The 14,429-nt window shown below is 44.0% G+C and overlaps 1 protein-coding gene across 4 annotated transcripts in view; it reads left to right on the forward strand.

Moving 5' to 3' along the window:
- Positions 1–10,001: 10,001 nt before the first annotated feature.
- TSPYL5 (TSPY like 5) overlaps positions 10,002–14,429 on the forward strand; it is a 37,588-nt gene continuing 33,160 nt past the window's right edge. For all 4 annotated transcript variants that reach the window (XM_032248541.1, XM_032248551.1, XM_032248531.1 and 1 more), the window contains exon 1: positions 10,002–12,375. In XM_032248541.1, coding sequence (XP_032104432.1) covers positions 10,177–11,430 — 1,254 coding nt within the window. In that variant the 5' untranslated portion in view covers positions 10,002–10,176 and the 3' untranslated portion in view covers positions 11,431–12,375. The remainder of the gene's footprint in view (positions 12,376–14,429) is intronic.

Consider the following 14,429-nt stretch of genomic DNA (forward strand, 5'->3'; position numbering starts at 1 on the left):
CAGCATTGCTGCTTCTTGTCAGCAGGTAGCTGCATTTTCCTGACTTCAAAATCATAAAAACATGGGTTAGATTTCTTTAGATTCTCATGCACACTGACTCATAAATTAGCACCCTGCCTGTGGCCACTCTTTCCTGCCAACCCTCTCCTTCATCCCACATGGTCCCACCTATCCCATTTAGCAAGCATCATCTCAAAAACGTCAACACATTTTCTATCTTAATTTTAAAATGTCATTTTACTTGGTTAATTGTGTGTAATTTTGGGGGTAGTTTGTCATGCATGATATTTTCCAATTACTATTAAATTGTAGAATTGAGGCCAGAAGGCCAGACTGAATTAAGCCTGCAGGATTCTTTTTTTAATTTTTAATTTTTTTTAAATTTCTAACTTTCAAGTTCAGGGGTCCATGTGCCAGATGTGCAGGTTTGTTACATAGGTAATCTTTGTGTGTCATGGTGATTTGCTGCACAGATCAACATATTACCTAGGTATTGAGCCCAGCATCCATTAGTTATTCTTCCACCTGCAGAATTCTTAACATAACTTTTTCCAGAATTCTCTGGAATTCTCTTCATCATCAAGAGAATATCATATAAACTCTCTTGATGATAAATGAATTTATTTACTATAGTAATATGCAGGGCCTATGGTAGTATTATTTTTTTGTAACATTCTTAGTTGCTGAAAACTTGTTTGATTACAAACTGGGATAATTGATTGTTGTCATTAGCTATGTTTGTTTTACTTTTTGATTGGTATGAGTGATGGAAGGCAAGAGACAGGAGGAATATTTGTCATCTCCTTCCCAGAGGCACTTCTGTTATATTTCAGTTCTCCTCTGTGTGGCAGTTAGGGTGCTCAGGTATTTCGGGAGTCGATCTCATGTTTGTAAATCTTCTGCAGGAACCTGCTTGGTGTTCAGTGTCATTTCCAGTATGGTCCCTGCCTGCTATAGTGGGGTCCCTCCACTACTCTTGCAATGAAACACTGGGGCTTGAAGTTAACAGAACATGTCATGGAGAGAAGCATAAATCCCCTGGCCTCTTGAAATACAGGTCCTATGTTTAGCCACAGAATGGTAAATATTTTTTTGGTTCTGAACAAAATAACCATTCCGTGTTCAAACTGTGACTTGTTTTGCATATTTTCTCCTACTGAAATAGCATGTGGCATGGGAGGAGTACCCTCGGTAAGTCTAGGTTCCAGAAATAGATCTTTAATCTTTCCTTATATTTCACCTTGTGTTTCTAGGTCTTTTTGCTCCCCCAATCATTTCAGAGCTCATAGCTGTGAGGCTCCCCCCATCTCAGAGCTCTTCATCTCTTTGAGATCTAGAGAAGGGAGTCTAGTTGCTTGCTAGAACCAGCATCTTTAGTCTCTGTAAAATGTTGGTACACTCAGTGTATTCAGTATTCTATTAGCCTTTTACTATCATATTTCAATCCAGATTCTGTGGTGGGAGCTCTTACAAACTTACTAACACATAATTCCTTTTTATACCATATTTTGCCTAAATATGGTTGGACCCATTTTTAGCTAGATAGCATATGAATTAGTACTGATTCATGCCCAAGACCAGATGGAGCTTGCCTTTTTCCGAGGAAGATAAAGTGTTAGGTTTTTCTTGTCTTAGTTATGAAAAATGACAGCTTGAACACCTGTCTGGTGTTCTAATTATCTTAATCTGTGAAGCCCAAGGGCCATGTGACCCACCTGATCAATTCTGTAGGCATTGATCAAGATGGAGAGGAGGCCGGGCACGATGGCTCACACTTGTAATCCTAGCACGTTGGGAAGCAAAGGCGGATGGATCATGAGGTCAAGAGATGAGACCATCCTGGCCAACATGGTGAAACTCCGTCTCTACTAAAAATACAAAAAAGTTAGCTGGACATGGTGGTGCACGCTTGTAGTCCCAGCTACTCTGGAGGCTGAGGCAGGAGAATCGCTTGAACCCGGGAGGCAGAGGTTGCAGTGAGCCAAGATCGTACCACTGCACTCCAGAATCTCATCTTCTGCCTTTGCTGGCCTCTGCTGAAGTGTAGCTGGCTCTGCCTAATCTTTGGGATCTGCCTGTACTCTCATTGTGTCCGTTGATGAGGCACGTCCCCATTGTATCTGATGACCAAGCCCTTCACTCTGCAACTTCTGTGCCTACCTTATAAGACCCAGTTGGACTCTATCTGCTCTTAGCCAACCTCTGGGCCTCTCTTAGTAAGCCTGAGGAACATATGGCTGCTCTTCCACTTCATTCTAGGGCTGCAAGAGATTGGGAGTGGGGTGCATAGAGGGTGAGACAGGCCATTTCAGAACTTTCTTTGTTACCCTATACATGCTTTTATACTGACTTGGCTGTCCTTTGATGGTGTGGAGCCCTCTGAGAAAAGCCCTTTCTTGTCTGAGTTCCAATTGTCAAATTGGGAACAAATTCTCCCTATTCTCATACCTTTATCTTATCCAGAGAAGGTGGTCTTTACCAATGCTCCAAGGGTTTTGACCCCTAGAGAAGTCACTATGTGGTCACTGTGAGAAGGATTTCTCAAGACCCTACATCAACTATTCACTCTCTGAATCTTTTCCAAGTTCTTCAACTCCAGACCAGTTCTTATCTCCTCTTTGTGTAGCGGAGAAATGGCTTGTATATCATCATGTTTTTCCTCGTCTATGGATAATATTATAAACTCTATGCTGTTAGTGCTCCGGGATTTATCTTTGGAGAGCTAAATACACACACACACACACACACACACACACACACACAGCTCACAGTGAGAGTAGAGGCAGTGTGTGTGCATGCACATGTGCACACATTTAGCTCTTCAAATATATATATTTCTCTTTCCATGTTATTGTGTCTTTCCAAGTGCCAATTTTGAAATTCAAAGCGAAGAATTTGACTTACTGAAATTCTACTTGCTGAGTTGTTTTTTCCCCTTTTCTAGAACAAAAGCCTTAGCCTGAGATCTTCTTTAATGGTTAAGATGTTACAGGATAAAAAGGAAATGCCAAGAAGAAAGAATACATCTGGCAATATTTTAAAATAGTTTATAGCTACCTATAGGATATGAACTGAAATAACTTAGGTGGTCTACCATAAAATTTTGCTCTTTGGGGAGGAACTGGGAATAGCTAGGCAAATTTCTCAAGATGTTAACTTCAAATAGTCTTCAAATTTATCATAAGAGGCAGATTTTTCTCTCCCTCCCTCCTTGACTATGAAAATATTTCTTAGGACACTGCCTTCTTTTCCATGCCCTTTAGTAACCTGGGAGGGTTGGTTGGCAAAATTCCACACAGTAAGCAATACTCACTGCCATCTAATAGACTTAAGCTATCTCCTTGGGGAACAACAGAAACGTCCTGTGGCTAAAAATGTCAAGTCTGGGATCCCAAAACTCTACAAGAGAAATGATGGAGAATGTGGTTCCCTTGGCTGGGGAATAGGTTGGATGACTAATATCTTTTTCCCAGCTTGTTAATTTCTATGATTCAAAGAAAACAGATATCAAAAGGAGTGGAGAAAGCACTATATTCAGAGAACAAAAGTGAAGACTTTTTATTCTAATATTTGAATTATATACAAACACATACATATACATATACATACATATACACATCAAACACATAAACATTTGAAAAATGTTTTTATGAATTTCTAATAAATATTTGCTGATAAAGAAATACTACATTAGAAATAATCAATTAAATGCTTATTTTACCATGAACCTAAGCCTGCCGACATTGGGAGAAGGTCACAACATCCCCGGATCTCTGAGTTCATGATAGTAAACTTGCATTTCTTTCATAGTATTCACAGGATGCTTATGATAAATGCAGTGCAGATAGAGATGCTTCGTTCTCATCATGGGTTGTTGAAACTAAATTCATGTTGAGTACTGCTATGCCAGGTATATTGTACACCCCATAAAAAACTTGTAACAAATTGATGTATGTAGTATGTGTATATGTATGTATCTGCATATGTGTGTATATATATTTTTAATATATATAATTTTTGAAGATTAAAAGGTATTTTTACCCACTAGAGAGAGTTTTAATCTCTCAAGCCATAATTTTACATCATGGAGTATTAATTAAGAGCATGCTGCTAGAGTCAGATCGCTTGAGCAAAAACCATTTATTAGCTGTGTGACCTTGGGCAAGTTGCTGAACCATTTTGTGTGGCAGTAAACTCCTCTCCAAGACAAGAATAATTGCACCCGCCCCATGGGGTGATTAAGGAGATTAAATGAGTTAAGATATAGCACTATAGGAGAGATCCAAGATGGCCGATTAGCAGCAGCTCAGGATTGCAGCTCCCAGTGAAGGCTTAGGGAGTGAGTGGACGCCAGACTTCCAGATGAATTTTTGTTGCCCATGGACCAGGAGATTCCCAGCGAAGGAGCCCCACGGGTCGCCCGCGTGGCTGTTTTGCCGGCGTCCTGGTGCGGTGGTTCTCGGGACTGGGTCCCTTTTAGTTGGCGTTTGGAGCTCTGGGAAGGCAGAGTCGCCCATTCAGCTGATTGAAAGGGGAACTGAAGCGGGGAGCCAGACTGGGAGATTCCCGGGCAGAAAAGCGCCACGAATCTCAGTGCCACTGTTTCAGCCGGTGCGGTTGACGCTTGGGAAATTGCATAGATCCTGGCACCTTTTCGGCGGACGACTGGAGCACCTGGGGGAGAATCGACCGTTCAATTAGGAAAAGAAAAAAAGAGGGCACCGAGGCGGGGAGCCAGGTGATCGGGCTCGGCTGGCCCCACCCCCACAGAAAAACAGCAATTGGAAACGCTGACGGCTGAGAGTTTCACAGCAAGCACAGCTGAACCCGGGAAGGTCCAGCTCTGTGGGGGAGGGGCATCCACCGAAGAAAAAGAACATCATCACCAGCAAGCTGGATGTCCACTCAGAGACCCAATCTGAATGTCAGCAATTACAAAGACGACAGATGGATAAATCCTCAAAGATGGGAAGAAACCAGCGCAAAAAGGCTGAAAACATCTGAAATCAGAATGCCTCTCCTCCTTCAGGGGATCGCAGCTCCTCATCAGCAAAGGAACAAGGCCTGATGGAGAATAAGTGTGATGAATTGTCAGAATCAGGCTTCAGAAGGTGGATAATAAGAAACTTCTGTGAGCTAAAAGAACATGTTCTAACCCAATGCAAAGAAACTAAGAACCTTGAAAAAAGGTTTGACGAAATGCAAACGAGCATAGACAATTTAGAGAGGAATATAAGTGAATTAATGGAGCTGAAAAACACAATACGAGAACTTCGTGAAGTATGCACAAATTTTAACAGTCGAATTGACCAAGCAGAAGAAAGGATATCAGAGGTCGAAGACCAACTCAATGAAATAAAATGAGAAGACAAGATTAGAGAAAAAAGGTAAAAAGGAATGAGCAAAGTCTCCAAGAAATATGGGACTATGTGAAAAGACCTAATCTACGTTTGATAGGCGTACCTCAATGTGATGAAGAGAACGAATCCAAGCTGGAAAATATTCTTCAGGATATTATTCAGGAAAACTTTCCCAACCTAGCAAGGCAGGACAATATTCAACTCCAGGTAATACAGAGAACACCACAAAGATATTCCTCAAGAAGAGCAACCCCAAGGCACATAATCGTTAGATTCACCAGGGTTGAAATGAAGGAGAAAATGCTAAGGGCAGCCAGAGAGAAAGGTCAGGTTACCCACAAAGGAAGCCTATCAGACTCACAGCAGATCTCTCAGCAGAAACCCTACAAGCCAGAAGAGAGTGGGGACCAATATTCAACATCCTTAAAGAAGAGAACTTTCAACCCAGAATTTCATATCCAGCCAAACTAAGATTCATAAGTGAAGGAAAAATAAAATCTTTTGTGAACAAGCAAGTACTCAGAGATTTCATCACCACCAGGCCTGCTTTACAAGAGCTTCTGAAAGATGCACTACACATAGAAAGGAACAACCAGTATCAGCCATTCCAAAAATATACCAAAAGGTAAAGAGCATCAATATAAAGAAGAATCTACATCAACCAATGGGCAAAACAGCCAGCTAGCATTAATGGCAGTATTAAACTCACATATATTAATATTAATCCTAAATTTAAATTGTTGACTAAATGCCCCAATCAAAAGACACAGACTGGCAAATTGGATAAAAAGCCAAAACCCATCGGTATGCTGCATCCAGACCCACCTGATATGCAAGGATACACAAAGACTCAAAACAAAGGGATGGAGGAAGATTTACCAACCAAATGGAGAGCAATAAATAAATAAATAAATAAAAAGGAGTTACAATTCTCTCCTCTGTTAAAATAGACTTTAAAGCAACAAAGATCAAAAGAAGCAAAGAAGGACATTACATAATGGTAAAAGGATCAATGCAACAAGAAGAGCTAACGATCCTAAATATAGACGCACCCAATACAGGAGCACCCAGATACATAAGGCAAGTTCTTAATGACTTACAAAGAGACTTAGACTCCCACACAATAATAGTGGGAGACTTTAACATCACATTGTCAATATTAGACAGATCAATGGGATAGAAAATAGGATATCCAGGACTTGAACTCAGACCTGGAACAAGTAAACTTAATAAACATTTACAGAACTCTCCACCCCAAATCCACAAAATATACATTCTTCTCAGTACCACATCACACCTACTCTAAAAGTGACTACATAATTGGAAATAAGTCACTCCTCAGTAATTGCATAGCATTTCACAGGTTTAAATGAAATATTGGTTGGCTGCTTGTTTGTTATTTTCCTCCCTATTCTTTCCTGTCTCCATTGTTAAGCACAATTATTGGCATAAAAGAGGTTTTTAATACCCATTTTTAGACTGCATTCTATTCTGGGCAATAAAGCAAGACTCCCATTCTCTCTCCCTCTTTCTCTTCCTCTTTCTTTCTCTTTCATTTTTTTCCTTTCTTTCTCTCTTTCTTTTTTTCTTTCTTTTTCTTTCTTTTTTCCCTTAAAAAAAGATATAGCACTATTTAAATTTAAAATAAATGTAAACTTTCATTATAATTACTGTTATGTTCAAGGCCCCATGCTAGATGCTCTGAGAGATTAAAGTAAAAAGAGACACAGTTTCCACATTTATGTAGTTTACTATCCAATTAGGAACACTAGCTGCAGTTCCACATAAAGTCAAATATTATTCCCCCAGAAGAAAACACACAGTCCAGTGCAGCAGCACAGACCAAACTGTTAAACACAAAAGCCATGGGGAACTGGATGACTTAGAGCAGAAGAGTATTTTTATAAAAGGTGTCAGTCTCACATTTATTTCCCTTCATCTGATGCTTATCTCTTTGACGTGATGAAAAAAGGCTCAAGGCAGATTGTATAATAAACACATCGCAATGGGCCAGCCCTATGTTAATCCTGCAGTGGTTTAGCCATTGGTGACTGCTACATGACGCAAATGCTGATGCTGGATTAAGACTCCTGACAACAGAGATGGGTTGATTTGTGAGTGTTCTAAGAAGTGGGCCAACCCATCAATATCTGAAGTCTGTAGAGAGTTGGCAAATGCGTCAGCTGATTTTTTTTTTTTTATTTTTTTCTGAGATTTACAGGGAGTTTCAGGCTGTGATTATCCAGCTTAAGAGGTAATTCTGTAAAAGAACTGGTACAAAACAGTGTGTGTCCCACTGCCAAATGAATACTATAGTTAACAAGTACTCTGTGAGATCAAGGACAAGGCTGCTTATTACGGTCTGGGGTGATCGCAGAAGGCCTTGCGAAGAAGTGATTATGAAAGGGCCTTCAACAAGAATTTAAGATAATCCTTGCACGAATTAATCCCTTTTAAGTCAAATATTAATTCTCCCAACTTAATTTTTAAATTTGTCACTCTAGATTTTTACTTATAGACTGTCCCTAAATGGTGCTCTGTAACCAAAGATAATTTTTTGGCTAAATTATGAATTTAGTAGGTTTCCATGAGTTGATCTGAGAATACAGCATCCATGGCATGGCTTATGCAGGAAAAGGGGAGCTATTCTGAACTTCAGACAATCATTTACAAACCCATTTTTGAAAACTCTGCTTTGACTGGTTCTTTCTTTCAGCAAGTATTTATTAAGCACTCTTGGTATGTCAGACACTTGTTGCAGGCACTGAGGTTACATGAATGAACAAAACAAAAATCTCTTCCCTCATGGAGCTGACATTCTAGAGAAGAGATAGCTAATAAGCATAATAAATAATTGGTATAGTGTGTTGGAATAAACAAAAGGTAGAGTAGGGTAAAAGGGATGGGGTGGGTGGCCATTTTAAATAGGATGGTCTTCAGGTGACATTTAAGCCAAGTGTGAAGGCAGCTGGCCAAGGCTACCAACCACATCGGGAAAAAGCATTTAAGGCAGAAGGAAGAGCCAGTGAGTGCAAAGGCCATGAGGCAGGAGTTTACCTAGTGAGTTGAAGAACAGCAGGAAGGCCAGTGTAGGTACAGATGGGAGAGAAGAGGGAGAAGAAGATGAGGTCAGAGAGTTGACTCATATAGTGGCAGGAGGGGACTTGCCTGATCATACAGGGCCTCTTGCAGGCTATTCCAGAGCTTTTGAGAAAATGAGACATCACTTGTATTAGGCTGGCTTAAAACAGGGCCATCTGTATGAAAATAATTCCTCTCTAAATTGTCTTCTTAACCTTAAGGGTGTATAAAAATCACCCAGGATCTTGTTAAAATTCAAATTCTGATTTAGTAGGTTTGGGGAAAGTCCTGAGATTGTGCATCTTTATCAAGCTTTCAGGTGATATCAGGCTGTTGGTCCACAGGCACACTTTGAGTAATGAGCTCCCAGGGGCTTTGGGGCTTCTCTCCACTACCTGGTTACAAGGGCCTTTTTGTTCCCTTTGAACCTGAAAAGACCACCTCAAAAGGTTTTTCTTTATATTTTTACATTAGCCACAGGTCCCTCAGTATTCATGGTCCTATTACCTCGCTAGAAAGAGCGTAGTCCAAGGCTACCTCCGGGACGATGAGGCAGGTTGTCCGGCTGTTTCCATGCACAGTGTAAGAAGTTTCTGGGGCTTCTGCATTGCCACTTGGAGGCTCTGCTTCTGAACTTCAATCTGCTCCCTGAATAATAATTTCACCTCTGACCACATTCTTGTCTTACTCCAATTTCAAGAGCTCTAATACAGGTCTTCACTTATGCTCCTATGTATAGGAGCAGCTCCGTATAGTCCAGCTCTGTAAACTGAGGCAGCCGGGGGACTCCGGTGATGTTCCCAGGCAGAAGAGGTGGTCAGGTGGCTGACAGAAGGCTGTTTGTTAAGGAGCAAGGCCGACTTCGGAAGAGTCAGCCTGATAATTTACAGTGGAACAAGTCTGGAAGGACTTGCCATTTCCAAATACAAGGCATAGGATACGGAGCCCCATGGGCTTGAATTTGAATTGTGCTTCCATCCCTTACTGTGTAACCTAGGGAATGTGCTCAGGTGTCCTGAGCTGCATTTTTATTATCTGGAAAATGGAAATGATACGAATACCTCTTTGGTCAACTGAGACAATGCATTTAAAACACCTAGTAAAGTGCTTGGCACAAATGATACAAAATACTAGTTGCTATTGTTTTTATAATTTCTACTACCATCCACTACGTACCAAATGGCTTTGAAGACCGGCATTATAGCATCCACTTTTACATTCTCTGGAGTTACCAGAGCAAATCTCTCAGGAAAGGGGTTCAAAGAGAGAGACACACAGGCCCGAGGATCTTCTTCATGACAGCTGTCACAAGAGATAACTGGAGAAGCTGAAGATGTTTAGTTTAGAAAGCAGGTGATGGGGGACAGGTGGTGATGACTCTTAGGGCTGCCTTGTTCACCAAGACCCTGAAGGCACAATCAGCCCGCAGAGAAGAGATGAAAGGGCAGCACCCCTCCCCTTCCCCTGACGCATCCCCACGCAGTCAGAAAAACTTGCTGAGAGCGAAAGCGAGTACGCGCGAGAGTTGGGGGTGGGAGTGCCCGCGGGGGTCGTCTCGTGCGCAGCCGCGGCGGCCGCGCCAATCACGGGGCGCATCCCGTCCTCGCGCGACGGTGCAGTCGTACGGTCGTGACGTCGGCGGTTGCAGTGGAGAGACCCGCTCGGTCCCGACAGCGAGCTGGCGTCAGGAGCCGCAGGGTCACAGCGTGGTTTTGAAGCCGCATCCGCCGCCACCATGAGCGGCCGAAGTCGGGGTCGAAAATCCTCCCGCGCCAAAAGCCGGGGCAAAGGCCGTGCCAAAGCCCGAGTCCGCCCTACTCCTGACGACGCCCCGCGCGACCCGGACCCTTCACAGTACCAGAGTCTCGGGGAGGACATCCGGGCGGTACAGGTGCAGGCTGGCGCGGGGTGGGGTGGCCTGGAAACCGCTGCGTCCGCGCAGCTCCTCCGGCCTGGGGAGGAGGACGCCTGCCGGCTCCCCCTGGACTGTGGCCTCGCGCTGCGGGCTCGAGCTGCGGGGGACCGCGGGCAGGCCGCGGCCAGTTCCGGCCCCGGGAAGGCGGTATCTTTCTCGGAGCGCCTGGTCGCAGACACTGTCTTCGTGGGAACAGCGGGAACCGTGGGAAGGCCGAAAAATGCCCCCCGCGGTGGAAACCGGCGTGGCCCTGCCGGGAAGAAGGCCGCGGAAACGTGTAGCACCGCGGGGAGGGGGCCTCAGGTGATAGCTGGTAGGAAGCAGAAGAAAGGGGCAGCAGGGGAGAATACCTCCGTCTCAGCCGGGGAGGAAAAGAAGGAAGAGAGAGATGCAGGGTCGGGGCCCCCAGCGACGGAAGGCAGCATGGATACGCTGGAGAACGTGCAGCTGAAGCTGGAGAACATGAACGCGCAGGCGGACAGGGCCTACCTTCGGCTCTCGAGGAAGTTTGGGCAGTTGCGACTGCAGCACTTGGAGCGCAGGAACCACCTCATCCAAAATATCCCAGGCTTCTGGGGGAAAGCATTTCAGAACCACCCCCAGCTAGCATCCTTTCTGAACAACCAAGAAAAAGAGGTGCTGAGCTACCTAAGCAGCCTGGAAGTGGAAGAGCTTGGCCTTGCCAGATTGGGCTATAAAATCAAGTTCTACTTTGATCGCAACCCATATTTCCAAAATAAGGTGCTCATCAAGGAATATGGGTGTGGTCCTTCTGGCCAGGTGGTGTCTCGTTCTACTCCAATCCAGTGGCTCCCAGGGCATGATCTCCAGTCCGTAAGCCAGGGAAACCCAGAAAACAACCGTAGCTTCTTTGGGTGGTTTTCAAACCACAGCTCCATTGAGTCTGACAAGATTGTGGAGATAATCAACGAGGAACTGTGGCCCAATCCCCTGCAGTTCTACCTTTTGAGTGAAGGGTCTCGTGTAGAGAAGGGAAAGGAAAAAGAAGGCAGACAAGGTCCAGGAAAGCAGCCAGTGGCAACTCCTCAGCCTGGGGTGAGCCAGTCCAACTGATCCTGCACAAGTCTCCCTGCTGCCACCTGCCGGACTGTTCCTGGTTGACGACGTTTTTGGCGCTCTGCCTTCTCTTCATGTTGGCCTCTGTGTACTCTAGACTCTTTGGACTTTAGTTACAAGAATATGGCATTTATGATCACTTTTGCCTCCTCATGGCTTCTTGCTTTTCCATGTTAGTGTCATATGTTATGTGATCGCACCTGGACTGTTTAAATGTTAAGCACACATGCTGTAGATGTGTGCTGCCTTTTATCTACATTGCCTGGACCTTGTTCTTGGCTCTGGCCTTCCCCACTTGTCTTTAACATGGACACTCATGAGTCATCCTCCACGACGACCAGTGCATCTTCAAACTCTGCTCCTTCGGGGCCAGTGACTTGCTGGGCTTTGTGTTCATGTTGGCCATGCATGTCATCTATGCAAGCGTTTCCATTGCCACTGCAGAATGAAGTCAGTGCACATGGTATTGGTCATCAGCCAGAACTTACTGTTCTGTGGGTCTGGGGTTACTAGCTAAGATGTCACCTACTTTATCTCTGGCTTTGGCCTGTGGTCCCTGATACTCATCCTGCTTGATGTTCTGCAGAATGGCACTTGACTACTAGGCATGCATGAGGTTAAGGGCAAGAAACAGTATGCCATGTGTTCTATACCATCATGTGTCTCTTCCTGTTTCTGGGGCCTTCTGCTGGTGAACTTTCATCAAGGTCTGTGCCATGCCCTGTCACTATCAAGCCATTAAGTTTTGTCTGGGTTGCTATCAGCCTCAGTTGGTTTCCTGATCAACAAGGACCTCAAGAACTGCCTGTGGACCAAGGCTCCCTGCCAGTGCATGAGACACACACCTATCCTCCCCAGCCTTCCAGGAACTCTACTGGCTGCCAGACTGTTGGGCAGGCTGATATGTGTGGACCTGTGTTCACTGTCATGCTGTGGCTCCAGGTGAGGGTGAGGACTGGGCCTATATGGAATCCAGCCAGATATCTTTGTCAACTTCCCTCATTCCCTTCTAAGACAGGAGCAGAGTGCCATAGTAGGGGTTCTGGAGAAGAGGTTATTTCTGATCTGTGGGCCTCTACTTGCTTGACTTCAGGTCACTCATACTTCTTACTTGGCTTGCCTGCCTTCCACCATCCCTCATTTCCTCCCTCTCTTCATCTCTCCCTTTCCTGGTAGCCTCCTTTCCTCCCCTTCTGCCTTCACCCTTCCTTCCTTATTCCTTTTTATTTTGTTTAAATAGTACCACAGAGAAAAAAACTGAGAAACCACGGTTTTCTACATACAGCTAGGGAGATAGCTGAGAACTTGGCACTGTGCACAAATATTAGGCTGAAAGAGAGTTGAGGAAACCAGAAGTCCGAGTGGGTCTGCTGGCAGACCCTGAACCTGTCTCCAGGGCTCACTCTGCAGTTCTGAAGTTGAAAATCTTTTTCATGCCTACCATCTGCTCGAGTTACAAACCCCAAGGCGGCCATGTCATAGACTAGTGTTTACTCGTTTCCACTTTGTTTTAATTCTCCCTAACACCCAAGTGTCTCCTGCTGTTTCCTCCTCTGTGGTAGCCTCTGGCCATCTGGACCTCAGCGCCCAGCTTTCCCACTTTCAGCAGTCCTTTGCTCTCTTTGCTTCTACCTCAAGTAGCTCCAGGAGTAGGCTTTCGTCTCCAATATGGAGCATTGTAAGCTTCTCCTGGGGGATGGGGATGGGGATGGGCAGAATCTGTTTTGGATTTCCAGGTTATTTCCAGTGGATGTAAAAGCAGAGCTGGGCCCTTCCCTCTCTTATCCCTGAGGGTGGGGAAGAAGGACTATAGCTACACTTGTTCTTCCTACCTTCCCTTTTGTTAGGGAGGCCTCATTCTAAGTTCCTCAAGAGAGTCCTTGACTTAAAGTTGTAGCAGGGGTGTGCTAGGCAGGGGATTCGGAGCCAAACTGTCTGGTAGGCATGAGCCTGGTATGGAGCAGGCCTGGAAAATCAGACAGAAATGGCTTGAGAAGCCGCGGGGGAACATGCCTGCCTGTGAGTGACCTTCCTAGCTTAGAAAAGGAGAATTGAAGGGGTTGTGAATATGGACAAATAGGATGCCTAGTTGAGGGTGTTCCCAACGTTCTGTCCAGTCTCATCATTAGATTTTATAAGCTACAGAGACAAACCAGAAACAGAATAATTATACTTTGGATGCTTTCTTTTTTGTTCTAGGTGTGGCTTTGTACATGTAGAAGATTAATGCTATATGCTGCACATTTTGCCTTTAAAGTCTTACCAGTTTCTCCATTTTAGTTTAATGGGAAAATAGAGCTGTGCAAGTCTGCTTTTTGTTGTTATTATTTTTTTGCTCTTTATTATCAACATTTTCAGACATGCACAGAAGTGGAGGGGAACTTGGACCCCATGTGCCCATCACCTGGCTGCATTACTTATCAATTACGGTCAATCTGGTTTCATTTGTATCTTTTTCATTTCACCTGTATTGTTTATTGAAAATCCAAGCCACTATGCCAGTGCAACTGTGACTACTTGGGGAGATTGGTAGTCTTTTGGTGGTGGTAGTGATGGGATGCACTATCATAATCACATCAGGTCTGCTTTTTGCTTTTATTGTTAACGACATTCCAGAGATGGGCCTTAGAAATGTGTTTTAAGAATTAACAAGGAGTCTCAAAAAGAAGTGAGAGGGATTCTTCCTTTCCCTTGTATCCACAAAAGAAGAGAGAGCCTGTAAAACTCTTTCAAAAATTCTGATATGATAAGATACTTGAGACCTTTCACCAGAATGTCAGTCTTTTTTTTTTTCTGTGTAACATGAAGACTTGCCGTTAGAATTGTTATCAGCTTGTACTGGTCTCATAGCTCTGGTTTTGGAAGAATAATTTGGAAATTGTTGCTGTGTTCTGTGAAAATAACCTCCCCAGAATAATCAGTAACTGGTTGTTGTACTCGGTAATTTGACACCCTGTTAATAATGCAATTATTTCTGTGTTCCTAAACAGTATAAA

Source organism: Sapajus apella, unplaced genomic scaffold, assembly GCF_009761245.1.
Source record: "Sapajus apella isolate SASKATOON/1434 unplaced genomic scaffold, GSC_monkey_1.0 scaffold3, whole genome shotgun sequence".
Taxonomy (NCBI): Eukaryota; Metazoa; Chordata; class Mammalia; order Primates; family Cebidae; genus Sapajus; species Sapajus apella.